The sequence below is a fragment of the Anguilla anguilla genome, chromosome 8 (genome assembly GCF_013347855.1).
Source record: "Anguilla anguilla isolate fAngAng1 chromosome 8, fAngAng1.pri, whole genome shotgun sequence".
Lineage (NCBI taxonomy): Eukaryota > Metazoa > Chordata > Actinopteri > Anguilliformes > Anguillidae > Anguilla > Anguilla anguilla.
The window spans coordinates 32,589,420-32,616,657 of record NC_049208.1 but is presented as its reverse complement, the minus strand read 5'-3'; the positions used below and the strand labels follow the sequence as shown (position 1 = coordinate 32,616,657).

Below are 27,238 nucleotides of genomic sequence, written 5' to 3'. Positions count from 1 at the left end.
ATTAAATGAATGGAAAAAATGCAATGCAAAAATGCTATTGTATTTATATGAATTTTATTAATGCATTAGTTGATTTATTTCCTTTTTGTATGGACACGTTTTGTTTTGTTACCAAGTTATTTTTTCTACTCATGTCGACGGCATAAAAGAATCAAACTTTTCTTTTTTTGCCAACATGCGCAACTTGGTTGGTTGATGTCTGATGTATGCCGTACCATAGAGTTCAACGATACAGATACAGACAGGAAATCGCTGCATTTTCCCAGTATCCGAACTTCCGACAGTCCGTCATATGTGAATTCCCCCGGTTAGTGGTTAAAATGGCTGAAAGAGGATACAGTTTCTCCCTCACCACATTCAGGTAGCTTAAACTGTTATTATATTTGCCGTTGGTAATTTGGTGTATGTTGAATATTGCCATTTTAAAAAGCCTACGAACCAACTGTGAAAATAGTCTTTGAACGAGTTTAACGGAAGGCTTTCATCGTGATGTAGAGTTGCATTGTCACTGTGCCGGCCTAGCTAGAGCTAGCTAGCGATTATTCCAAGTATTCAATCTTCGGGAGCGATTACATAGACCTATATTATTTCGTTTCGTTATTATGATTTTTATCAAATTTTATTGATAATCTGAGTGGTTGTTTTTCTAAGGAATCTGCGCTGTTTAACGCGTACTTCTTTGAAATTGTTCTGTGCAAGTGGTTTCACTTTCAGTCCAACTGGGCTAGTTCATGGACTAGCCTGAACATAGCTGGCTTTTGTACGACAGTATGTGCCATTACTAGTTTGCTGCTGAAACGATATTAGTTACGAATCAATTTGAGTAGTTTCATCCGTTACCGTTATATTTTGTTGATTACATTACAACATTACATTTATTTAGCAGACGCTTTTATTCAAAACGACTTACAAAAGTGCATTTCATGGTCATGGACAACTACAAAACACAGGTTCAATAAGGTACGATACTCATTTCGTACAGCTATTTCTAGCCAAGAACACAGTCCAGTTCACACAGTGAACACTATTCTGACCTAACATTGGGTAAATGTATTCGGAACCAACTACTGACCAAAAACAAAATTCAATGGCATGTTATACAAATGTTGACCCAGTTCGGTTGAGTAGGTAGACCCGATATATTCGTAATATATAGCCTAGTTATATTGTGAAATTGTACAATTGTAGCTTTGCGGACTAAGTACTTCTGCCTCCACAGCCCCTCGGGCAAACTGGTCCAGATTGAATATGCTCTTGCAGCAGTAGCAGCAGGTGCCCCGTCTGTTGGTATCAAAGGTAAATATGTTTTTCTTATTTCACTCACGTTTTAGTTTTAGAACCAGTCTGTATTTTTCAAGATAAACAATTTGGATAATTTTCTGCAAGATTCACTCCTCTTTTTTGACAGGCAATTGATCCGCAACAGAGTTTTCACACCTTTGTGTACTATCACTTCATTTACAGTCTGCCTAGGCAAGGGCTTTAGTGAGTTGGTTGTCCGTGATATTTAATTAACGTGATTTTGTTCCTTTTGTTGCACAGCCTCAAATGGAGTGGTATTAGCAACAGAAAAGAAACAGAAATCCATATTGTACGATGAACAGAGCGTGCACAAAGTGGAGCCTATAACCAAACACATAGGCATGGTCTACAGTGGCATGGGTCCAGACTACAGGTACGACTTATCGCCTCCTATTATGAGTACAGTATCATTTTAGAATTGGCAATGCATAGAGAATAGAGTAGAGAATTCTCCAACACTCTGAAATGGCAGCATATTTTAATTGCACACGTGTAATTTATGACTGCTATAAATATTAACACTATACTCAGTTTCTAAACCCCACTTAATTGTGACGTGATTATGATTTTCTGTGGTCAAGTGTGCATCATTGTAGGTCAATTTCAATATGACTTGAATGCATGTACAGTGAGCTCCAGAACATTTTAGACAAAGCCATATTTTTTATTGATTTGGCTCTGTAAAAACAGTCTGAGACATAGGCCAAACCTTAGGCTTACCAAAATCTACAATTTGGAACATCCTTGAGAAGTAAGAGAGCACTGGTGCGCTTAGTAATTGCAAGTGTAACACTCACTACAGAGTTCCAGACTATCTCTGGAAACAACATCAGCACAAGAACTGTTTGTCAAGAGCTTCATGAATTGGATTTCCATGGCGGAGCAGCTGTACACAAGCCTAAGATCACCATGTGCAATGCCAAGCGTTGGCTGGAGTGATGTAAACCGCTCCGACTCTGGAGCAGTGGAAATGCATTCTCTGGAGTGATGAATCGCACTTCACTGTCTGGCAGTCTGACGGACCAATCTGGGTTTAGTGGAATGCATAGCTGAAACTGTACTGGCCTGAATAGTGCCATCTGTAAAGTTTGGTGGAGGAGGAATAATGGACTGGGGCTGTTGTCCATGGTTTGGGCTAGGCCCCTTAGTTCCATTGAAGGGAAATCTTAATACTACAGCATACAGCACAATGACATTCCAGGGAATTGTGTGCTTCCAACTTTGTGGCCACAGTTTGGGGAAGGCCCTTTCTTGTTTCAGCATGACAGTGCCCCTGTGCACAAAGCAAGGTCCATAAAGAAATGGTTTGCTGAGTTTTGTGGGAAAGAACTTGACTGGCCTGCACAGAGCCCTGACCTGCCCTCAAACACCTTTGGGATGAATTGGCAAGCCGACTGCGAGCCAGGCCTTATGCCCAACATCAGTGCCCAACCTCACTAATGCTCTTTTGTCTGAATGGAAGCAAATCTCTGCAGCCATGTTCCTAAATCTTCTGTACAGCCTTCCCAGAAGAGTTACAGCATCAAATGGGGGGTCCAACTCCATATTAATGCCCATGGTTTTGGAATGAGATATTCAGCAAGTACATATGGATGTGATATTGAGGTGTCCACATACTTTTGGAAGTGTAGTGTTATGAATTCTTTAATAAAAAGCTGAGAATCTGCACTTTAGCCACATGTGCATTGTTTAATTGCAAATCTAAAATTGTTGAGTACAGAGCCAAATCAAGAAAGAAAGGGAAAAAAAAGAAGAAAAGTTTGTCCAAAACATTATGGAGCTCACTATGCGACTGCAGGCTTCGTCTGATGAAATGAGGTGATGTCATTTTGTAAATATCTGTGTTTACAGGGTGCTGGTGAGGAGAGCGCGGAAGTTGGCCCAACAGTACTTCCTGGTGTACCAGGAGCCCATTCCCACAGCCCAGCTGGTGCAGAGGGTGGCCTCCGTCATGCAGGAGTACACACAGTCAGGGTGCGTCTGTTTTTCTGACCGAGTCTCAGTGGTGCATTTCACTGTGGTTATGTATTCGTAATCACTGTCACAGTGTAATATCCTACCATTACTACAGCCTTTCTGGATTACAGGGGTTCTGTTAATTAATGTCATGACATTTTAATGTTTATGTAGTCTTGTGATTCTAAAAAGGGATATAAAAGTTTATGCGGTAGCTGATACTGCTGTCAAAGTGAAGATGTAATATTGATAATTTTCTTTTGCTTCTGCATCTCAGTGGTGTGCGTCCATTTGGTGTGTCGCTGCTCATCGCAGGATGGGATGAAGATCGCCCTTTCCTCTTTCAGTCCGACCCATCTGTAAGTGTTGCTCAGCGCTGTGGTCTTTCTCTGCATCAGGGGGTAGAGAAACTGCCAGTCAGCTGTCTTTCATTAAGACTGAATGGTTATAGTTAGGACCATAAGTTCTTCCTGATTTTTTTTTTTTTTTTTTGCATTAACCGTCCTCCAAGAGGTCAGTACAGGACTTTCCGAAGCCGCTTGTTAAGCAGTCATAGCGCTGCCATGCGGAAATCATCTAAATTAATTGTTAAATTACCACAGGGATGTCTAGTCTTTTCCAAGAAGGACCTGTGTGGCCCCAGGCTATTCTTGCCCGTTATTAAACCGCTTGAGTCGATCTTCATGGTCTTCCAGGTGTATTGGTGCTGGGCTGGAACAAAAACGTCCACCCACACTGGTCCTTTCTGGATAAGGTGGAACACCGCTTATTTAAAGGCTTAAACTGTTAAGTAAACCTTTTCAGTTGGTCCTTAAATGCATCATTTGTTGTCCGTTGGCTGCTTACCACTGATTACTGCAATTTAGAGTGCCTACAGCGACACCTTGAGGATAATGTCAGAAATACGGGTTATATTTTTCCAAGTTCTTCGCCCTAGTTACGAGGGATTACCCATCAGGCCTTACACCCAAGCATTACAGCAGTCAAAGACGAGTGACCCAGTTCTTTTGTAATCATTCATTTTGGCCTGATGTTTATGTTGTTCTTTAAAGCTGCAACCATTGCTATTGTCCTGTAATTATTTAATGTAGACTCCAATGCATCTTTCACACAGGGTGCATATTTTGCTTGGAAGGCAACGGCAATGGGAAAGAACTACGTTAATGGAAAAACGTTCCTCGAAAAAAGGTAACAAGATTAAGAATATCCACTTACGATTTTCAGTGGATGATATTCAGTCAATTTAAATTGATGTAGCCCTTTGTGCATGGACTTTGATAAACCTGAATTTTATTTATCTTCAAGTTTAAAAGACCAAAGTTGTATGAGCCAAAAATATTTTTGTCATGCGCCAATTTCTTATTACTTGTGCACTTCCTTAACTTCAACTAGTCTGTCTATTCAGGACATTGTTTTTGAATGCATTTATTAATGACTGTATAAATTGCCCACCCTACAATCGTGTACTAAATATATAAGTGCTGCTGTTTGCACATCCCTCTATTAAATTATTTTTGGTGTTAAATTAATTGGATATTTCAATATTTCCTAAAGTATAGTTGTACAGGTCTATTCTTAAAGGGATGCTGTGTATGCTGGCTTATTATTTCTATTGTGTACACCAGTGCTATTTGGGAAGACTGCAAAAACCTTTTTCCACAAAGGATGCGGGATTCACCAATATGCAGTCTGCAGCTGTAGCTCTAGATTTTATCATAAATGTGAGATCATATAAATGGAACTAATGAAATATTTGAGAGAGGAAGTTTGCACATATCCAGTATTTGAGCCTATTTGTGTTTCCCTGCTCTGAAGTGTGACAACCCATCCAGGTTGGCTTCATAGGCTATTCCCTGACCAAAGGGGGTGCTGTGACTCATGCTGTGCCTTATTTTACAGATACAATGAGGATCTGGAACTCGAGGATGCCATTCACACAGCAATCCTGACCCTGAAGGTGAGCTGAAGCTGTGATTATCTGTTCTAGAAGCTAAGGCCAAGTCGCCGGTCTTCTGCAATCAGTCCGATCGCTGTGTCAGACCTCAAGATGTGTGAGCTGCACGTTTACAGTTTCTGTGTGCTTCTCATCTGTCGCAGGAAAGCTTTGAGGGTCAGATGACCGAAGATAACATTGAGGTGGGCATCTGCAATGAAGCAGGCTTCAGAAGACTCTCGCCTGCAGAGGTCAAAGATTACCTGGCAGCCATCGCCTAAGTCACCATTGTCACTGATTGCTTTTTTTCTGTTGTTGTTTTTGAGTTGTGTTGGCTACAATACAATAACTTCCAAGAACTGTATTTTCAGCTGAACGGCATTTTTATTATTTGTAATTCTGTCCCTTCTTACCTCTGTAGAAACATACCAATAAATGCAGGTGATTACAAAATGCGTTTTGTGTTGATGCTGGATCATTTCTCTTATTTCCTTCTCTTGATACGTTTCCCCTAAAACATTAGCGAAGAAATTCTATAGTTCCAGCTGAAACATTGTGACATACATTTAATGCTTTTCAGAATCTCTGAATACCGTGTCCCAGCAATATTTAACATTAATTACACTGTAACTGGCTGGGAAATGGCTTTGTTGTGCTTGATCAATTCTACATTCAATATAATCTGTATATGCATAACAAGGAAAATCATGGACTGAGAAATGCTTGATGTGCTTGATTTGGGTCAAGCTTCAGACCATTTAGTTTCCCTAGTACACCACGCTCCAGTATGTACTTGGTAGTGCTTGTCCTTCGTGTGCGTAGTGCTGCTCAAACTGACATCTGTTGAAAGACCTCCAGGGTTCTTTACATCTTCCCAAACTGGTGAACAAATTCAGTTAGAGTGTAGACATTTCCACATCCCACATGGGAGTCCATGCAGATGAAGTCATCAAGGTTCATCTTTGATTCTGCACACAGAAAAATGTTTTTAATAAAACTATTTCTGTTACCAATTATCTTTCTTATAGGTGACATCAATAGCATAAATGTTACTCACTTATATAACAGGACATTTACTAGGAATCCAGGTTCACTGGATTGTTGAATAATAACACTGTAGCATCTCACTGGGGACTTGAACTTTGGGTTACAAAAAAATCTAAGGAGTCTTTAAAGTCATTCAAATTCATCACTAAATCCATGAGGATGCTGGTTCCTTGGAAAAACTAAATGAAATCCAAGAAGACAAAGACTTACCTGCTGTTTCTATACAGGGGTATAGAGGTGGAGGCATTCGCCAAGCCCCAGTGGCATCTTTCATATGTGACCGATCAGAAGCAAACTTCTTCAGGTATGTGTCTGCAGGAATAACTCTGAATTTCCTAAAAAACAACGCATAGTTAGCTTCCGGGCTCGGTTCAAGTTTTAGGCTTGCGGTTAATTACTCATTTATTAATACTGGTGCCGATGTTTAACCTATATTTTACCAGTTCCTGCAATTGTGGCATATTCACACTCAAAAGACAAATGTAAACATCCAGCTGCTACTTTACTAATATTCTGTGACTAAATATACGATGTGCTACATGCCTACATATTCTTTGCATTACAAAATGTGTAACTTGTTTTGAAAATAAAAATGTACATACCATGAGTAATGAAAATCCTACCTCCAGAAAGCTGGCTTTAAAAACTCCTCTGACTGGAAGGCTTCTTTCACATAAACATCAAATTGACAGGGAAAGGGAAGGGTGGTGTCTAAGTCATAAATAAAGCTTTGCTCCGTGGGGCTTTTGTGTAGTAGAATAACATGATAATCCTGGAGAAACAAGTGGAAAATATAATATGTAAATACAAATATAGGAGACTTGCATCACTACTCCCCTAACTTCAAGACATTTAATAAAAATCACATTTATACATTTTTAAGTTCACCCACAGGAGACCTTAGTCTTATGGATCAGTTGTATAAGATTTTTCTTTCTTGAACCTAGGGGAAATTCAGCATTTAGATTTTTCAACTACCTCAAGCAGGAAAAGTGGTATGACGTGAATCATTAACTATCTTCCGTGGATACCCTTCAGTTCAGATAATGAGGAACGTGTACAATCACCTACCCAAATTACTGGCTGGTTTCCGCGGCTCGATTTCTGTCTCCAAATAGGGATCTACAAAAAGCAAAATGCATAATAACAAAACTAAAATGTACATACCATACTCACAACCACACACACTAGCAACAGGTTATTTACCATTCTCCTTTCGTTGGATATGAAAACTGCGTAAATGTGGTCGAAGGTGCCTTCGTTCTGAATTTTGACATGTTCACACAGCTTCCAAACGTTTTCCTCACTGTATCAACGACACCAAATGAAACATAACATAACTTAAACGGGTTAGCGGTAGAAGTCCACTTGATAAGCATTTCCCTTAATCAATGTAAGCCATGTCTAAGGGTCATTGTATTATACGTTACGTAGCATGAACGCACATCATACATTAATTATGTGCTGTGAGGTGCCCATTACTTCCCCCAAAAGCTTGGTAGTGCGTTGGTGTTGCGGAACTATAGCTATGATTGGTTATTTGCAGTTCATCAGGCAGCCCTTACCAGTAGCAGCTAGTGTACATGCATTCTGGCCTAGACAGAGTGACTGGAACGTAATCTGTTGAAGCGTATTGCTCCGGTATGTCATCCTTCTGCATCGTTACAAATATGAACGTGCAAAAAGTCTTTCTCCTATTGATTTGATGTTAAAAAGGTGAGATGACTATCATTTTGTTACGCGCCAACCAACGCGGAACTGATAGTACCTTAACGTTACATTATTTTCAGTCCGTACGGGAAAATACGCCTTGGAATTCTGTTCCATGTGCCACCGAAGATTCTCACCAAAATGGTCTACTCTGCAATAGTCTTTGGCAATATTTCTGCTTTTGAGATTTTATATTGCACTCATTGAACGGAGACATTTACAGAAAAAAGTTAATACAAATTCACACCAAGTTCCGATGAACAACATAACCTTTATTCGCAATATTTGGCCATTTTTAGTTATGGAATGTTGTATTATTATTATTGTTGTTGTTATTATTATTATGTTTCTGTTGTTACTGATGTTGTTGTCTTGTGCATTGTTGTTGTCGTGCAAGCCGGTGGCACGACAACAGTAGGGAGATGTCTACATACATTAATATTAAACTACTTTTCTACTTTTAAAATGTAAATTGACAATATAATTTATTATTTACTTTTTTCGTTATAGGTGAATTTACATGGCCCGCTTTTTCTTTTATCCAAACCATAGGAGTATGTTGCTATTAGGCGAGGTGGATTTGCCTTAACCAATAACATTAAAGAAGTTGGCGTTGTTTATGGCGCGCTAAAAAGTTACCGGGACTTCTTTTTAAGATGCTACTCTGCATATTGCACTATGTTACTAATATACTTAGTGAAATAGTCGTTGAATCACTTTTCAGTTTACACTGAAAGGGAATTTAATTTAAAAAGAATAAAAAACTGGAATTCCTTTAACAAGAACATTTTGTACAGTGCATCCTACTTTTAATTTCGGAAGCTGACTACGGGTTGTAGTGTGTCTGTGACGTTTGTGGCGCCAGAAATCAAGCGCTCGAAAAAAGGCAACTGGCGTTTCAGCTTGTCTATACGTAGCCATTTACCAGAGTATCTACATACAATTAATAAGCGTTCTACTTTAAGAACGGATTTTTACTGCTGACTTTTTATTCTTAATTTGTGGTCTGAAGGAAATACCGGGCACAATGGTGATGTTACGCAGCAGCTCGAGTGCAGACACAGGAACAGAGAAGAAGCCATCAGAACTGGACACGACCTCCGAGTTTCTATCTTTGCAGCCGTCACCGAGAAAGTCCGCTCGCCGGAATCAGGGTGACTGCTCCAGTTGCGCGGACACTCCAACAAATGTAGGTCTCTGTTTATTCAATTAAGTTGTCTAGGTTATTCGCTATAGTCATAAGACTATAATGAATACAAATACACACTGTTAGCTTGTTAGCCGCTGCACGCTAGCATCGTATTTGAAATCTATGTAACGTTAGGTTACTAACTGTAGCTAACGTCTTGCTTGATTGTTCATTATCTAGCTAGCTGGCTCGCGAGCGACGCTTGATCTTCGTTCCCAATTTGCTGCTTATCCTTTTCCACAGTAGTGGCACAATAACAAGCTAACTGACTAGATAGCAAAGTTATGACAGTGAAGATGTTAAGCTATCCGAAATGTCACACTTTGAAGCCCGCCTGTTTATCGTCCAAGTCTTAGGTCGAATCGCGAGACGAACCACCTAAAAATGTCAAGTGTAGTGTGTAATAGTCTGTGCTGACATTTTTTGTGTTGTTGAAAAACGCTTGGGTACTATTGATAAGACTGACAGCGTTGCTTGTTGTGACTTGATTAGCTCGCTTATTTTACAGCTGAACTAGCTAGGTAGTAGATAACTAGTGTTTACATTGTCAGACGTTTCTTGGACGCCGCGCTCACCAAGAGCACGAGTTGTCCTCTGTTTTGGTTGCCAAGTCGTTACTAACTATGGTAGCCATATATTTATTAATAATAAACTTTCTTTATATGTAATCAAATCGATTTGGGTTTTTCAACATAGCGTAAAAACGCACCAGAAAAGAAAAACATGCCATGGAAAGTTCCGACTCAAAGATGTCACCTTGCGAAGGTTGTCTTTAACTGGTTGAATTTATATATATTTTGTGTGCGCGAGTTTTGACTTTAGCCTGGGAGTGTCGGCTTTGTTGGTTATGTGATTCAAAGTAACGTTCGTACTTGAACGTGTTTTCCCTTTAGGGGTATTTAACCGTGAAAGAGGAAGAAACCCTAACTGGACGTACTCTGAGGACCAGGTCACAGAAGACCAAAAATGGTGTGTCTTTTGCTGACGCTAATGGACAGACTGCAGAATCTCCACAAGAAGATGACAACGGAGGAAAAAGGTTCACAAGGTATCTTCCTCCTCCCCGAGCAGCCCTGTAAATTACCGACTAGAAGTGAATTGGCACCTCTATAGAAGTGGTGATGAAACCACACTGATGCTTTTACATTACATTACAGGCATTTAGCAGACGCTCTTATCCAGAGCGACTTACACAACTTTTTACATAGCACTTTACATTGTATCCATTTATACAGCTGGATATATACTGAAGCAATGCAGGTTAAGTACCTTGCTTTTCCCCACCCGGGAATCGAACCTGCGACCTTTCGGTTACAAGCGCAGTTCCTTACCCACTGTGCCACACTCCGTCCTGATGACAGCTTAAATATGCTGTTTCAAATATGCTGTTTCAAAAGCTAATGAGCTGGAATAATTTCAGCTTGATGTTCAAGATGTTCTTTGAGATTGCAGGATTTCCTTCCAAATGGCTCAGCTTTAAAATCTCAGGCAATATGCGGGTTGTGTAGGTGCACATTTCTTATATTTAGTCATCTCTGTCAGCAGTGGATACAGTAACTGCAGTTCCCAGCTGGGACATTGCTGTCATACCCCTGAGCTGCTTCAGTGAACATTTTGAGCTGTGTGAGTGGATTATACGTAAAGTTGTTACCTCTGTAAGTTACTCTGAATAAGAGGGTCTGCTGCATGCCAGAATGTAAGGTAAACTGAATCTAATGAGTGGTTGACAATATTGTGTAAAGGCACTGGAAACTGTCTTCTCTCTTGACAGGAAATCTCCAAGGCTTCAAGCGAGCGAGGAGGAGCAAGCAGGTAGGCTCCAGATTGGCGTGATTTTATCGCAGTCTAGAGACAAGGTTACCTTGCGTGCCGATGTAACTTCAGTAATGCGTGTGCGTGATCCAGGCCAGGTCGATGGGACCCCCACTTCCAGGAGCCCCCGGTGTAAAGCTGGAGGAGCTGAGGCCAATGACACCGTGCGACGCAGCTCCAGAACCACCAGATACAAGCAGTCCGTGCTCTACGACAGACTCATCACCAAGTAAGACCCGGACCTGCACCGCCCGTCTCACGCATTCTTTGATAGGTCTGTCGAGATGCAGCATCGGCGGTGGAGTAAATTGGGCCCTTGAGTGTTTGCGCATAAAAACTTAAGGTGACTAATGGCTGTGAAGCACAGAAGTCAACACAACTATTGCCAAGTTGGTCTTTGTGAATGAAGTCGCTGGAGCTCGCTCTTTGTTCCTTCTCAGATTAAGCCCTTGAGCAGTTGAGCTCTTTGCATGTCTGATGGCTTTGCTCTCTGTCCTAAGCACTGCAGAGGCGGTCCTCCAGAAGATGGACGACATGCAGAAGAGGCGGCGTCGGCTGAGGAGCAGAGACACTGAGGACGTGGTGAGTGCGGTGGCTGTCGATTTGGGCAGGCTCGGCACAAAGTATAACCGTCGTTTCAGCACGTAGAGCGGGGTTCCCAAACTGGGCCATGACCCACTGGTGTCTTGTGGGAAGGTTTGAGGAGAGTTGCAACAAAAAATAACTTCACAACTCAATAATTAATTGGTTGTTTAGTAGTCACACCAGTCAAACTAGCTCTGCCTTAATGACATGAACTGCCGTAGTTGTGTCATTTATTCAGTTGTGTTGACAGGTAATAATAGCATGTGAATTCCAAATTTCAACATGTCTGGCTACATTGTAGTAATAAGTGGGGTCTCAGGACATGCACACGCTTTCAGTGGGTTGTGGGCTTGAGAAGGTTTGGTAAGCACTGGGGTAGACTACTTTGTTCTGTTGTACATGTATCCTTCCCCTCCACCGTTTCTAAATCATCTCAGGGTGCTGTAGGGTTATGCACCTTGCTCAAACGCTTGGCAGAATGTATCTGACAGAAATACTGATTTTGACAGCCAATAAGTCAGCAAGAGCTTGATTGCCACTTGCTGGACTATGCTGTGCAGACTTGCGTTTTAGTGCAGATAATATATTTCTGCATTTCCATTGGTTTTTAGAAACTTGTAATGTATACTGGGACGAAGAGAAAAAGAAAAGCAGATGAAACTGATGAAGAAGCACCTGACAACCACGAGGAAGGGAACGAGGGTATGTCCACAGCCCTGTCCAGCGCTCACTTCTGCTTTGGTACTGCGTCCTCTCGGTGCTCAACTGACATCTGTTTCCCAGGGTACACTGAGGATGAGGGAGATGAGGAGGAGGAGGAGGAAGAAGAAGAGGATGAAGACGAGGAGGACGATGACGATGCTGAAGACAATCAGAAGCGCTATGAAGTCAGGCAGAGGAAGGCTGTTGTTCGCTACCAGGCGCCTTTGGAGGGTTTGTACCACTTTCATTTCTTAAGATTTCTTAGTACACTGAGCTTTTAATTGTTTAGATTGTTAAATGTCAGTTTGCCTGATAAGACAGTTTGACACAGAAACTTTAACTGTAACATTTTCATTTAATCCAGAGAAGCAAAGTCATTAAAATTGTAACAGCCTATAGCATTCTGTTATACCAGTTTTTGAAAAAATACTTTTTCTGAAAATGTGTTGAGAAACAAAACATGATGCAGCTCTGAATCTGTTTGTACATGAAATTGAAAGACACTTGCAGATAGCTATAACCTGGTACCTTCAAATATGTCATTTCGTCCTGAGGTGATGAAATGACCCTGTCCGTGTATTAAATAATTTCCATCTCCCATTATTGTAACCGCAGAACCGAGGAAACAGACCATGTTTTTCAATAGACACCCTTCCTCCAGAAGAAGGAGGTACTCGTTCAGCTCCACGGCCCCCAGGAGCCCCTACAACAGCAGGAGGAATAGCCGGTGGGTTCCCACACTTAAACTGGGGGGGGGGGGGGGGGGGGGGGCTTGTTGGCCCTCATTCACATGACTTTTCTTAAATTATTTTTTACTTTTGTTCCTAAAAAAACATGTATGCATTTTTTGTGAATGAGGCCCATTGTCATTATCAAGCTGCATTTGGATACATCAGACTTTGATTACCTGGTTGTATCTCTCAATGATCATTAATGATGTTTTATTGTTTTGTTTTTTTACTGGCTGTCACGTCAACAGGAATGGGTCTATAGATGGGTAAGATTTTTAGCATGGTCTGTAGAAGTGCTCATAATTTCAAGACCTTCCTTATTAAGGCATACCTGCAAAATGCTTCCCTTGGATTTATTCAAGCTAAAATGACTAAGTTGTGACGTGAATTCAAATCGGTACTAGACTTCATCTCCCATCAGCCCCTCAAGCTCAATTTGTGATGTCCAGATTGTGATGCACCCTGTGGTGAATAGCAGCATTGTTGTGATGGTGGCGGTCTTGTTCACTTATATCAGTTATGAGCGAGTTGCACTGGGATTAGTGACGGCTGCCAGCTGAGCACGGAGCCATAAGATGGGAGTTGGACACGAGTGCTTCTGTAACCAGCATTCACTCACCCCTAATTGATGGGAGTGGCCGTGGAGCAGTCCGTCTAACTGCTCGCTTACGCTGGTTTGTCCCCCAGGCGAAGACACGCCCTCCACAGCAGCGACACGACGTCCTCCTCGTCCTCGTCCGACGACGAGGAGCGCTTCGAGAGGCGGAGGAGTAAAAACCGAAACAGGCCAATAAATAGGTGAGGAACACTGGAGTTGGACGTCTTGTCCCGCTCCACGAGGGACACGGCTGCTGTTGGGTTGCCATGCTTGCCATGCACCTCTCCCACTGTAATTCTCTGGCTCATATTAGCCATTTTCCATAAATCATTTTCAGTCACTTAAAGAAATTGCTGCACAATAGAGTTTCTGTAACATAGGCGACCTTATTATGTTTGACTTGTGCAGATTAAGCATTGTTAAAACATCTCCCTAACTAAGGGCATCTTCGATAGTAAGTGCCTTCAAACTTGGGCCACCTCTGACACATTCGGTGTTGACTCGCTCTTTCCTTGCTGAATCAGCACATTTGTGCAGTTGGCTTTGGCTTTGCTTTCTGGAGGCCAGTTGAGTGCAGCTTGATGAAAAGGCACCTCCGTTCCAGGTGCCTCCCGCTGAACCTGCGTAAGGAAGACCTGCTGGGGATCCACAAGGACAGAATGAAGATCGGTGCCAGTCTTGCCGACGTCGACCCCATGCAGATCGATCAGTCGGTAAGCTCTGAGAATGAAATTCTTTTTACTTTACAAAAAAAGTTTTTATTTTAATTTGGGTTGTGTCATTGGGTCTAAATTCTGTCACTGGTGTACCCAACAAAAACACCAGTGATCATAACTAAAATAATCTATGTATTGTACAATAAGGTGTTAGAAAAGTTGGGATCTTTCATGCTCCTTCTGGATTCAGACCCTCTTCAGTTGACCTGTCAGTCCAGGCTTCTTTGCCAGTTTTGTGTTACTATAAGTCAGACTCAGCTGTGCATGATGAAGTGTTTGAGTTGCTACAACCTTCTGGAATGCTCTGCCATGAGGCTATGCTTTTTGTATTGATACCTTTTTGAGATGTGAACCTCTAGTGACCGACACAGACAAATGAGTTTCGTTTTTTCCATCAATGGTGATGGTATATACTGACATAATATTACTTCACTGATAGAAAATTCTATTGTATAAACATTTATATCAAGCAGTCCTACAGTAAACACTCACAAATTGTGTCAAACATATAAGTGCTATAGCAGCAGCCACTTAAGTACATGAGCAGTGGTGGATGTGGCTGTGATGCTGATGAGCTTTTGTTTCCTCCGTTGGCAGGTGCGTTTTGACAGCATCGGGGGTCTGACCAGTCACATCGCTGCTCTGAAGGAGATGGTGGTCTTCCCTCTGCTCTACCCTGAGGTCTTTGAGAGGTTTAAGATTCAGCCTCCCAGGTGAGCACAGACAGCACCATCTGAGAGGCTGTGGAAGGACGCACAGCGGCTTTGCGGGTTTTAATCCAGTGGAACCCAGAGCCTTTTGAAAACTTGTTTGAAATGGTAGCTCTGTACCACTCAAGCATTTTGTGATCTAGATTAAAGCAGTTGTGAATAGAGAAGTAGAGAAGGTTAAAGAGTAAAGCTGATAACAAAACAATGTAATTCATCCTTATCATAAGGTATTAGAACTGTTATCCAGTCATGTGCTCTTATACCAATGTGTACTAGATATCCCCCCATGCCCAAAGCACTTCGTTTGTTTTTCCAGTACAGAAAACTGCTGTACTGAAAATGAACATTTTCCCTACATACTGATCAGATATCTTGATCTTCCCATGCATGAGATGACTTCTGTTGAAGTAGGCTTTCCTGTCAGTCAGCCTAGTCCTGGACTGGTGCAGGAAGAGAGAGTGGGCTAGAAAAAGCATTTAATGTGCTTGCATGCACATGTTTTTACATGTGTGTGTGTGTGTGCGCTGCTTCATGTAGGCATTTTGAAGCCCCTTTGAGCCTAGTTAAATCGTGTCTGATCTAATCGCTGTGATCTTGGCTGTTAGGGGCTGCTTGTTCTACGGGCCTCCCGGCACTGGGAAAACCCTGGTGGCCAGAGCCCTGGCCAACGAGTGCAGCCAGGAGGACAAGAAGGTGGCCTTCTTCATGAGGAAGGGCGCCGACTGCCTGAGCAAGTGGGTGGGAGAGTCCGAGAGACAGCTCAGGCTGCTCTTCGATCAGGTAAATTCATTTCACATTTTACCCATGTGCAGGCAGGAAAGGGCCCCAGCCTGCCGTTAGCGGGACAGGGGAGATCCACTCCTTTTCCTGAAACTGAACCCTCCTTCTGATCTGCAGGCCTACCAGATGCGGCCGTCCATTATCTTCTTTGATGAAATCGACGGGCTGGCTCCAGTCCGCTCCAGCCGGCAAGACCAGATACACAGGTGAGGTTTGAGCAGGGCCGTGGCCTTTCTGTCAAGATCCTTAAAATGAATCTGCTTTTGGATGCATTAGTAGTGAGCAACCTCCATTTCCAAATGTTTTGTTGAATTTGAAGTAAACTCTGAACTGCTGTATGGAGTGGTAGTGTAAGTATAACCGATAAGGAACTGGTATTGTAACCTCAAGGTCACAGGTTCGATTCCCGGGTAGGACTCTGCTGTTGTTGTGTACACAACGAAAAAGTTGTGCAAGTTTCTCTGGATAAGAGTGTCTGCTAAATGCCAGTAATGTAAATGAGTGCATAATATCTTCCAGCGGTATGTTTAACACTAAGGTAGTGCATGTCGTCTAATGTCAGAGAGGTAGTGCATGTCGTGTAATGTCAGAGGCTTGTGTAAGGGAGAGTAGTGCGAGCGCTTTGCTTCCTTTTTGTCCAGCTCCATCGTCTCCACCCTTCTGGCCCTGATGGACGGCCTGGACGCCCGCGGGGAGGTGGTGGTGATCGGGGCCACGAACCGGCTGGACTCCATCGACCCCGCGCTGAGGAGACCGGGCCGCTTCGACAGGGAGTTCCTCTTCGGCCTCCCGGACAGAGAGGTGCGTGCGCGTCCTCCTTTCACATGAAGCCCCGGCTAAACAAAACCAGTCTAAACTGTGTTTGCATAAGTGGAAATACGCTTTAGCTTCTGTACACTCACACTGCCCGACCTGGATTAAAGCACGCGCCTGTCTTCTTTTTAAAAATGACATTTTTTTCCTTATCTGCAGGCCAGAAGAGATATCTTAAAGATACACACGAGACAGTGGAATCCACAGCTGTCTGACGCCTTCCTGGAGGAGCTGGCCGAGCACTGTGTCGGTAGGGCTTGGCTACTCAGTCCATTAGAGCGTCTGCTGCTGCGTCTGACGTTGAGAGCACGGCGTTTTACAAACGCACTATGGAGGGAATGTATTGGGCTCTCTGGGCGCGGGCAGTGAAGGAGGCGTGTCCTGTTCCCCAGGTTACTGCGGGGCGGACATCAAGGCGGTGTGCGCGGAGGCGGCGCTGTGCGCCCTGCGGCGGCGCTACCCCCAGATCTACGCCAGCTCGCAGAAGCTGCAGCTGGACGTGTCCTCCATCAGCATGGAGAGCCGTGACTTCCTGGCGGCCATGAGGAAGACCGTCCCCGCCGCCCACCGTGCCGTCTCCTCCCCGGCCAAGGCCCTGACGCCCGTGGTCCAGCCCCTGCTGGGCGGGGCCCTGGCCAGCCTGCTGGGGACCCTGCGCAAGCTCTTCCCCCACGCCGAGCGGGGCCTCAGGGGCCCCAGACAGACCGGTGGGTCCCCGGGCTCTGGCCCAGCGTATTACAGGAAGGAGCTGCTCACTGTTATGGGGCCGTGCCTCTCATATGCTGCTGTTCACGTGATGTTTTTGATTGTTTGAAATATTTTTGCTTTTTTAATATTACATTATGTAAGTTTTAAATATGTCCAGCTTATGTTGACCTTGGGTGAAACTAGTTAAATTTCCTCAGAAGTGTAAAATAAAGTTTAGTTTAATCCTGGTATTAATGGAAATTTAGGTCTGTTCATTGTTTAGCTTTCTTCCCTATAGCTCATTCACTGATTTAAATTGCATTAACCTCACTTTAAAAGTTTGTCAGTTCCTTTTTTATGTGGCTGCTGAAGTCCATTGGTAAACCCTTGTTGGAGACTCAATGCCTGTTGTGTGTGTGATCAGATCTGACTGCGAGTATTCTGGAGGATGACCTCATGTACAGCGAGGACGAGGGGCCTTCCGTCTTCGCCAACGGCCCCCTTCACAAGCAGGCCACGCCCAAAGGGAGCTTCCTGCGCTCGGACCGGTGAGTAACGGGGGCACGGGAATCACAGCACACCCCCGGGAGGATCCGCCCGCTCACTGCGCCCCCCTCTCGCTCACTCTCTCCCCCCTCCCCTCCCCCCCGCTCAGGAGCGCCCTGCACCAGCCCACCTCCCACCGGCCGCGGCTGCTGCTGACGGGGCGGCAGGGCTCGGGGCAGAGCTCCCACCTGGCGCCGGCGCTGCTGCACGCGCTGGAGCGCTTCAGCGTGTACACGCTGGACATGGCCGTGCTGTACGGGGCCAGCGCCGCGTCCCCCGAGGAGGCCTGCGCACAGGTACGGCGCCGCCCCGCCCCCTCCTTGTACACGCCCCCCGCGCCCCCTCCTCATACATGCCCGCCACCTCCTCGTATACGGCCGCCCCCACTCCTCTACCACTGTTGTCTCCTCATATACACTTGTATGTACACTTGTTTCCTCCTCATGCACTGGTTTTCTCCTCACGTACACCTGATAGTGCTATCGCTGCTCTCTCTTGCGTATCAAACCCTATTACTTTGTCAAACCATATATCTGCATCTGTCTTTGTAACTCTGCCTGTGACAGGGTTGGTTCAGGGTCACTCTGCTAGGACGCCGAGCTCGGTGTTGTTCTTCAGCAGGCCGTAACGCGCGCTTCTTTAAACCTGTCGCTGCAGCTGTTCCGCGAGGCCAAGAGAACGGCCCCCAGCATCCTGTACGTGCCGCACATCCAGCTGTGGTGGGACACGGTGGGGAGCGCCCTGAGGGCCACCTTCCTCAGCCTGCTGCAGGACGTCCCCCCCTTCTCCCCCATCCTGCTGCTGGCCACCTGCAGCCAGCCCCACCACAGCCTCTTCCAGGAGGTACCGGGGGAACCTGGGGGAACTATACACGCATACACACCCACTCACACGCATAGACGTACACACATACACACACAAACATGTACATGCATATATAGACTATATATTCACTGTATGCACATTGGGATGCATAGATGGTTCATTTGTAATGGTACTGTATGTTGTGATTTACTTGGATCATATTTTTAAAAATGAATTTAATGATTTCCCCAGTATGTGAAATGAGCACAGCAGCAGCTACTTTTACAGTTCTTTCATAATGATGCATGAACCTTGCTTGTTCTCTTGAAGGTGCAGGACCTGTTTCGTGATGAGTATGGAGAGGTTTACGAGGTCCAGCTGCCCACCCAGCAGGAGAGAACCAGGTTCTTTGAGGATCTCATTCTGAACCAGGCGGCCAAGGCACCAGCTTCCAAGAAGAAAGCAGGTTGGTGTTGTATTTTGGGAAGGGGAACGTGTTCACTATGGTGACTAATGTAATCTACATTACCGTTATTTTGACGGTAAAGCAGGGTTCTAGTTTTTTCTGTGTCAGGTGGAATGTCAAACTGGGAGTGGTTGATTGTAAATTAAATGGGAATTGTAATGACTGCATAATTGTGCATAATTGTACTGACAGCACTTAACATGCATTTCCATGCTGTTGGCACACATTCTGGTATAGCATTAATGTGACATTACAGTGTGCAGTGTATATACATGTCTTTGCCCGTGTGGGTGGGTGTGTCTGCCTGTACATGGGCGTGGGCTCTGTGCGTTGACTCCCCCGCGCTCCCGCCCTCAGTCCTGCAGGCCATGGAGGTGCTTCCCGTGGCCCCCCCGCCGGCCCCGCGGCAGATGACGGGGGCGGAGCTCCAGCGCCTGGAGGAGCAGGAGGAGGACACCCTGCGGGAGCTGCGGCTCTTCCTGCGCAGCGTGGCCGACCGCCTCACCCTGGACAAGCGCTTCAAGGCCTTCACCAAACCCGTGGACGTCCAGGAGGTGTGGCCCGGGTGGGACTACGGCTGTGGGGGGGCAGGACTATGCCTACAGGGGGCGGGGATACTACCACAGGGGGCGGGGCTACGCCCACAGTGGGTGTGGCTTAGCCCAGCACGTGTGACACCCGTTTCAATTTTGGACAGCACAGCATGTGTTCATTATGTCTGCTTTCCGCGCTGTAGGTTCCTGACTACTTAACGGTGATAAAGCAGCCCATGGACCTCTCCACTGTGCTGTCCAACATCGACCTGCACAAGTATGTGACCGTGAAGGAGTTCACCCAGGATGTGGATCTCATCTGGCAGAACGCCTTGGAGTACAACCCAGACATCGACCCTTCAGGTTCTCTCATGCTTCAGCCTTTACTGCATAGCGCATAATATTGATAAAGGAAATGTCTTTTGATTCATATCTCTGTTTTAAGCATTGAGGAGAGGGGAATATGTGTGGGGCTACAATGACGATGGTCAAACATCTTTACTCCATTAGTCATGCCTTGTGTCTCTGGGTTGCAGATCGTTTGATCCGCCATCGGGCATGCTCCCTGAAGGACACTGTGCACGCCATCATCAAAGACGAGCTGGACGAGGAGTTTGAAAAGATCTGTGAACAAATCAAGGAATCCCGCTCCAACAGAGGTACAGAATCACTTTTAAATTGAACTCTTTATTTCAGATGGTACTGAGAAGTAATGTATTGTAAGGTAAATTGTTATTGTAAATTATAAGTAAATAGTTTTAATAATAGTAGTATAGTAATAATTCAAACTCAATGATAATATTTTGTATTGTAAACTATATAACTATATATGTGGCCAGGTCAATATATGTCAAATATGGCCCTTATTTTTACGTCACGTTACACTGTCTGTTTCTGTCAGGTTGTTCCACATCGCGGTTTGCACCCTCGTACTACCACGTTCTGCCAAGGACGAGCGGGACTGGCGATCCCGCAAAAAACTGCACCAGCGCGGCTAAAGAAGTGACCGTGCCCACGGCGACCAGCACACCGCGCGTCGCAGGTAGTCCCGTCACACCGCCCTGAAGGGTTTTACCTAATCACTGAAGTCCTTTGGTCTGTGCACCTCTGTTTCTGAAATAAGGGCACAATCCATTTCTGTATTAAAGAGTTTATATATACCGTGATTGACTTCAGTACAAAAATGCAGTGGACATTTTAAGGCATCAGAGAGGAAGGAACTGCACAGTTCAGGTACCAGTACAGGACTTCCAGTAGTTCTATGCTAGCCGAATTGATATTTGTTCAGTTGAGAGGAAGTGTGTCCAGGAAGGATGGTACCCGGAGCTCCTGAGAGCCGTGGGGAGAGGTCCGAGGTCAGATGATGCTAATTGGGCTGTCAGAGAGAAATGGGGATGAGCCTCAAAAGGAGGGGGAAGAGGAGCCCGCTCAGGACAGGCAGGGTTAAAGACGCTTGAGTACAGACAGGAGGAGTTTCAGCAAAGCGCAGGGAGAGGAGAAGAAAGAACTGCAATTCAAAGCCAGTCAAGAGGAAGGAGAATTCGTCAGGTTAAAGGATAGACGTCCATGAAGCAGAAGATTGACCCCAGATTGACCACGTCGGGTAACCGGCGCGTTTGTCCCGCCCCCCCCCCATCTTCTTATTGGTCGGGACGTTATTGAAACTGCCTGTCTTGTTGTCTTCCACCAATTGGCTCACAGCGACTCAGAAGAAGAAGCGCAGACGGAGCCGCTGGAGCAACGGCATCATTACCAAGAAGAAGTCCTCCTCCTCCGCTCACGCCTCCAAAGAGGACGAGGAGGAAGGCGAGGAAGAGGACGAGGACGGGAAGTTGGGGGAGAGCGAGGAGGGCGAAGAGGAGGCGGAGCACGCCCTGGAGTCGGGCGTGGAGGAGCTGGATGCGGGCGGAGACTCCTCCGCGGAGTGCGACCTGCGGCTGCCGAAGAGCTCGGGCGCGGCCGGGCAGGAGGGAGCGGAGGATGGGGAGCGGCCCACTCCACCCCCAGCAGAGGAGGTCCGTCGGCCGGAGCACGGCTCGGCTGAGCCCTCCCACACCCCCGCAGAGCCGGTAGACCTGGGGGGAAAAGCCCCCCCTGAGTCTGCAGGGCCTGAGAGAGCAGAGGAAGATATTATCACAGGTTGGTGTGGCTCTTGCCTGTAAGCTCTCACCGTCATCTTTCAAATGCAGTGTGGCTGATTTAAGTTCTTGCAAAATAGCCACTGCTCCTCTGTCACCGTGTACCTGCATGTGTCCATCTTGCTACAAATAAGGTAGGATACTTTTTGTTCGCACACAAAGCTGTATTTTTTACATTTAATTTAGAAAAAGTATAAAATGTACTAATTAAATGTAAACTGCATAAAAATGTACTAGTATCACTTATTTACAGAAAAATAAGTCTAAATTTTGTAATTCTAGAGAAGTGGTTGAATAAAAAGGCCCTGTTGATGTCCTTCTGTGTAGACTAAGAACTGCTAGCACGTAGCGCCCTGAGAGTAGCTGGGTATCTAGGATACAGTAGGCGTCTGGGGCTAACGCCGCACAGAGGCTCGGTAGCGCTGTGCTGAGCTGTGCTCCACTCGTCTCTCCTTGTGCCCATGTAGAGAAGGGGGTGGTGCGCATGACTCGTGGGCGGAGGAGCCAGGTGCAGCAGCACATGGACGTGGAGAAGGCCATGCAGATCCTGAACCAGAAAACCCCACAGCTGGTCGTCGACCACGAGAAGCTGAAGGTATTTCCAGACCCGCTTCCTTGTCCACCAATGTCTGTTATAGCTTGGCATCTGAAGCTTGATGTTGCCTATAAAGAAATTAAGTCGTTTTACTATGAGCTCCATATTGTTTGGGGAAAAAGGCATTTGCTTTGCATAAAAAGTGCTATTATTTCTACATTTTGAAACCAAAATGGATAAAAAAAATTACCGTACATGAACCACATATTAATTGTTTGATTACAAATTTTTGTACCAAAACGTATGTAGCTCACTGTACACAAGTTGTTTTGAAGCCCATTAAGAATAACAAGACTAAAAATCAGAAAATGTCCTGATGGCTGTTACCTTCATATTACAGGAATTGCTGAGAGGAGTGGTTTCAAATACTGAGGGGTGTGAGGTGTACCAGCTTGAGAAGCTTTATGCTTTGTTATGTCAGAGCATCTACCGTCATCGGAAAGACTACGATAAGACTGCGCTTATTGAGGTAGGTAACTTGCCTATGAACTAAGCTTTTTGCTTACCATACACCATCCACATAGTTTGAGACTATGCAGCTAAGAAGTAGCACTACAAGTTTCAACTTAGGATGTCCACAACATGTGCTGGTTGCTCTGAATATTGCTACATTTTAAATATATTGCTTAATTGTGTTATGTGGGGAAGATACTAGCAGTCAGTAGTACTGACTCAGTACTAATACTAATGACTCGGTACTAATTCTCTGGTCAAGTTTATTATTAGGGCTGTATCCAGCTATGAAATTTCTTAGGCGAATCGGATTTGGCCCTTCAATACAACGATTTGACTATTCTTTCTTTTAATAGATTTCCTTGGAATCATAAAATGCATTGGCATAGGTTCAATGCTGATTTACATCACGTTAACTTTGCCAAATGCAACTGAGTCATAAAAACGTATTTCTGAGCAATTAAAATCAATAAATTCATTAAGGCGGTTGCATTTCATGCGAGATTTCAGTTGTCAGCAGATTTGAATTGCCGACAGATTGCATTGGGCTACCATGCATTTGTTGAAATAATGAGATGACGTAGGTATTTCTGGTTAAATCAAGCTCTTATATTATTGTTAATTTGCTTTAAACAATGTAAACAAATAACTGGAACAAATAAATGTACAAACAAGTGAAACTGTTTAAATAAATATCACTGCTTTGAAAACACTGACCTCTCGTCTTCAACAGAATACTTCTTTATTTCTCTTTAAATATAAAAATGAATATATAGGCTAAATCTAAACAAATGTGTGAAAGAAAAAATTCAGAAATTAAGCTATTTAAGTTTTCTATTCTTTTAGATAAAAATAAATGCCAACGTTTGTAAACAGTAAAGTATTTCATGGCATTGTCAGCTGTGAAATAACTGACATCTCGTCTTCAAAAGTAGGCTACTTCTGTATTTCTCTGAATATATAAAATAATAAATAAACCTAAACAATTGTAAACAAATATATAAGTGAAACCATTTAGTTTGCCACACCAGCACAAGTTGGTTCACCTAGTCTTGCAGGAATATAAAAACTATGTAAGTCCCTTTATTTATAATTCCCTATTGTAATGTAACCCATGTGCAGTTGTATTAAGATTCCTGTATGGTTTATTCTGTTTTTGTAATGCACACTGATTGTTTAAAAAAAAAACTTACAAAAAAGACTGCGCTACTCAAAGAATCTCAGTCGACTGAGGGGTCTCTGACAGATGATTCGACTTGCAGACTTTGAGGGGGCAGCCCTATTTATTAGTTCATAATGTTTATTGCTGTATACAAGTACATTGTGTCAAGCTTTTTCTAAATTGTCTTAATTTGTCTTTCTTTTCAGGAAATGAAAAATGAAATTGACAGCTTTATTTAACTTTTCTTACTCTTACACTGAAATATGATGCTAATTATTTAAAGTTTTTACCAGCCTACAATGTTTGTAAATGTACACAAATTACACATTAATATTTCTAAATGACATGTATTACATTTCATTAAAGTTTTTCCAAAATGTCAAGTTTCTGTGCTTTATATGGGGCATAAACACTGATGAGATGTATTTGGTCAAAATAAAACTAATAATCCATGTGGAAAATAAATGTACTAAATATAAAATGCATCTGAAGTTGAGAAAGCTTTAATGGTTGTTTCACACTGAATGGGGAAAAAGTGCTAAGATGTTACAGCTTTCCACAAGAGCAGGAGACATTTGTACCAGCCTGCCATTCCTAATTTTGTTAGACATTTGATGCTTCTCAGTTTGGTAGTTGAGTACAATGCACTTGTGCTTCCACAGTGTCCTTCCTATTTATAATAATGGGTTGTTGGAATTGGTTGTGCACTTTTTGAAAGACAATTCAACTGATTTTGGTCCTTGTTGTAATAGGAATTCAGTCCAACACATGGGACCGAGTGATAACTAGGGATGTATCCGAATCCGAATATTGTATTCGGGAAAGCATGAATAATGCGATGGAAACAGATATTTCTTCTACACAAAGTTGCTCGTTATTATTAGATTCGGGGGGAGGGGGGGTGGGGGGAGTCAGCTCCATGTCGAGTTCTCATAGCCTCTATCTAACGTTACACGGGCAGAGAGAGAGCGAGTATCTGGAACTCTGGCACATAGCAGCTGCCTCGTGCAAAAGTATTGCGACGGAACGCAGAAGTAGCTCAAAAAAAAAAAAATCCCCACCATGACCCTTGGGGGGCTTCGTAGTTTCTCAATAAATTTTAATTGAGTTTTGAACTGCGCCGTCACTAGTCACCTAGCCAATATTAAAATTCTTGGTTTTAGGTCAGAATGGTCTCGTGGCATGCTTGTTATCCCGGCTAGCTAGCTAGCTAACTATTGAATTGTATTCAAAACAATGGTTACTATAAACGCAATCGTTCACAAACATACGGATGAAAATGCATCCCATAGCCAAGAGTTAAATGCGGAACGCCTATTCTACTGTCAAAATAAAGGACGATTCCGATTTGCGGGATGGTTGGCAACCGTAAATAAAGCTAGCAACAGTAACTAGAAATGTGATTCAACGTTGCCATCAATTGTGAAATTGAACATTGAAAAGAGGAGGGGATGTAACAACAATTCAGAAGTGAAAGAATAATGTTGCTGTTTAAACTGCTTTAGAATGCTGGATTTTGTAAATTGATTGATGGATTGATTTTAGAACTGTTAAAAGGCCGAGATCTCCCTTTACTGAGAAATAATGCCCACCCTTGGACCAATCAGAATTGAGTGTTCAGCCAAGCCGTTGCATATTTTCCAATGACGGGAGCCCGTTGTGCTTATTCCTTACATAACACCCTTAACAAAACGACGTTAACAAATCACTGCAAGCGATGACATTCCGTTTTTATCAACATTAGACATTACAAAAGGGCGCACACCACTACACCGTCCAAAATGTAGAGCCAGGGCAAGATGAATTAACACACGAGTTACACGGAAAGGTAGCCTGCGTGTAAATGTCGTGAGTGTCAAACGAGGTAATGCAAAAGCATTGCGAGGGAACGCAAAAGTAGCTCCAAAAAAAAAAAAAAATCCCCACCATGACCCTTAGGGGGCTCCATATTTTTTTCATCCAGTCCAGGTTTTTTTTCTTCCAGTCCATGTTTTTTTTTCTTCCAGTCCAGTTTAGTTTTTTTTTCTTCCACTCCAGGTTTTTTTTTCTTCCACTCTAGTTTTTTTTTCTTCCAGTCCAGGTTTTTTATTCCCCTCCAGGTTTTTTTTTTCTTCCAGTCCAGTTTTTTTTATTCCAGTCCAGATTTTTTTCTTCCAGTCCAGAATTTTCTTTTTTTTTTAAACCTCGCAACAAGTTATTTCTCAGTAAAGGGACATCTCGGCCTTTTAACAGTTCTAAAATCAATGCGCTACAAAATCCAGCATTCGAAAGCAGTTTAAGGGGAGGCACCACCGTCAAAAACGATGATTTTGGTTCCATATGTCAATTATGTTATTTTTTGATATTTTGCTTCTATAACTTCTATAGTTTCATAAAATGAACAAACTAAAGGTAAATAACCGTTATGAATAGTTAATTTAGATGATAATATAACATCATCGTCAAGTACACAAAGCATAAAATGAGCTTATGATAGCATCTTTTATGATTAAATGCCTCTGCGGTTTTAAAACTGACCTGGTTGAATCATATATCGTTAAAAAGCTTGTTTCCTTGAGAATACTGTTAGAATGACTGTATGTGGCTATTTCCTTTGCTGTCACTGAGGATGGGCGAAATACAAGCAGAACTCATCAAATTCATTAGCTACTAGCGTTTAAAAGTCCCTTTAACAGCCATTTTCTCAAAACTGTATATTGCCCATAGGGTATTCAATTTATCTCAACTTAAACAATAGATGCAGCTACATAATTTTACATACTGCTTCTTAAATGTTATAGCTAGGATGTGTCAGAGGCTGTTTTTGATATGGTATGTTATTTTTCATTTTATGTGGCATTTTATCTGTAAAAATAGGTCAAAAATGTTTTTTTCAGCATGTATCCTACATATTGTTTTTGGAATAATTCATTTGAAAAACAATATTTTGACAATAGCCTCTGACAAGCCCTAACTATTGAGTTATTGATCACATAAAAAAAACAGTTCAGATTTTATCTGTATTTCAGTCAGTATTCATCTGTTTAAGATGTAAGATGCTGTATGTATCAGCCATAGGTCTTGGCTATCAAATGAACACGAAATCCAGTCCAGATTTTCATGGTAACAGTTGCTACCAAGGGAAAATATGAGAACATCAGATGGTTTGCAGTCTATCCAAACTTAGTTCAGTAGGGGAAAAAATAAAACAGGCAAAAAAGTTAATGTATTACTGTTATGTAATTACTGTTGTAAAGTGGTAATTCACGTTTCCCTAGCGAACTGCAGTAA

The 27,238-nt window shown here is 43.3% G+C and overlaps 3 protein-coding genes across 8 annotated transcripts; 2 read left to right on the top strand and 1 right to left on the bottom strand.

Annotated features, from left to right (window-relative positions):
- The first annotated feature begins 224 nt into the window (after positions 1-224).
- Positions 225-5,646, top strand: si:rp71-45k5.4 (proteasome_alpha_type_2 domain-containing protein). Its single transcript, XM_035429884.1, has 8 exons — positions 225-361; positions 1,220-1,296; positions 1,543-1,675; positions 3,154-3,276; positions 3,536-3,617; positions 4,373-4,446; positions 5,158-5,215; positions 5,356-5,646. Exons 1-8 carry the CDS (start codon positions 321-323, stop codon positions 5,470-5,472), a joined length of 705 nt encoding a protein of 234 aa, XP_035285775.1. The 5' UTR covers positions 225-320; the 3' UTR covers positions 5,473-5,646.
- wdyhv1 (WDYHV motif containing 1) lies at positions 5,556-8,053 on the bottom strand. 3 transcript variants are annotated; one of them, XM_035429886.1, is made up of 6 exons: positions 7,804-8,053; positions 7,445-7,544; positions 7,310-7,360; positions 6,862-7,010; positions 6,449-6,573; positions 5,556-6,159 (listed from the first exon to the last, which is right to left on the bottom strand). In XM_035429886.1, exons 1-6 carry the CDS (start codon positions 7,896-7,898, stop codon positions 6,056-6,058), a joined length of 624 nt encoding a protein of 207 aa, XP_035285777.1. In that variant the 5' UTR covers positions 7,899-8,053; the 3' UTR covers positions 5,556-6,055. The 3 variants fall into 3 exon arrangements, with proteins under 3 accessions (XP_035285777.1, XP_035285779.1, XP_035285778.1); XM_035429888.1 differs by having other exon boundaries at positions 7,691-7,811; XM_035429887.1 differs by lacking the exon at positions 7,804-8,053 and adding an exon at positions 7,684-7,784.
- On the top strand, positions 7,816-24,351 carry LOC118233853 (ATPase family AAA domain-containing protein 2-like). 4 transcript variants are annotated; one of them, XM_035429881.1, is made up of 30 exons: positions 7,816-7,954; positions 8,961-9,137; positions 10,031-10,185; positions 10,909-10,949; positions 11,043-11,178; positions 11,450-11,531; positions 12,146-12,236; positions 12,318-12,467; positions 12,852-12,963; positions 13,216-13,233; positions 13,655-13,765; positions 14,170-14,278; positions 14,879-14,994; positions 15,597-15,771; positions 15,889-15,977; positions 16,413-16,572; positions 16,744-16,834; positions 16,977-17,291; positions 17,696-17,819; positions 17,927-18,113; positions 18,475-18,660; positions 18,952-19,087; positions 19,445-19,641; positions 19,824-19,983; positions 20,157-20,279; positions 20,522-20,662; positions 21,322-21,759; positions 22,226-22,353; positions 22,694-22,822; positions 24,175-24,351. In XM_035429881.1, exons 2-30 carry the CDS (start codon positions 8,976-8,978, stop codon positions 24,205-24,207), a joined length of 4,095 nt encoding a protein of 1,364 aa, XP_035285772.1. In that variant the 5' UTR covers positions 7,816-7,954; positions 8,961-8,975; the 3' UTR covers positions 24,208-24,351. The 4 variants fall into 4 exon arrangements, with proteins under 4 accessions (XP_035285772.1, XP_035285771.1, XP_035285773.1 ...); XM_035429880.1 differs by lacking the exon at positions 7,816-7,954 and having other exon boundaries at positions 8,796-9,137; XM_035429882.1 differs by lacking the exons at positions 7,816-7,954; positions 13,216-13,233 and having other exon boundaries at positions 8,796-9,137.
- Positions 24,352-27,238: the final 2,887 nt, after the last annotated feature.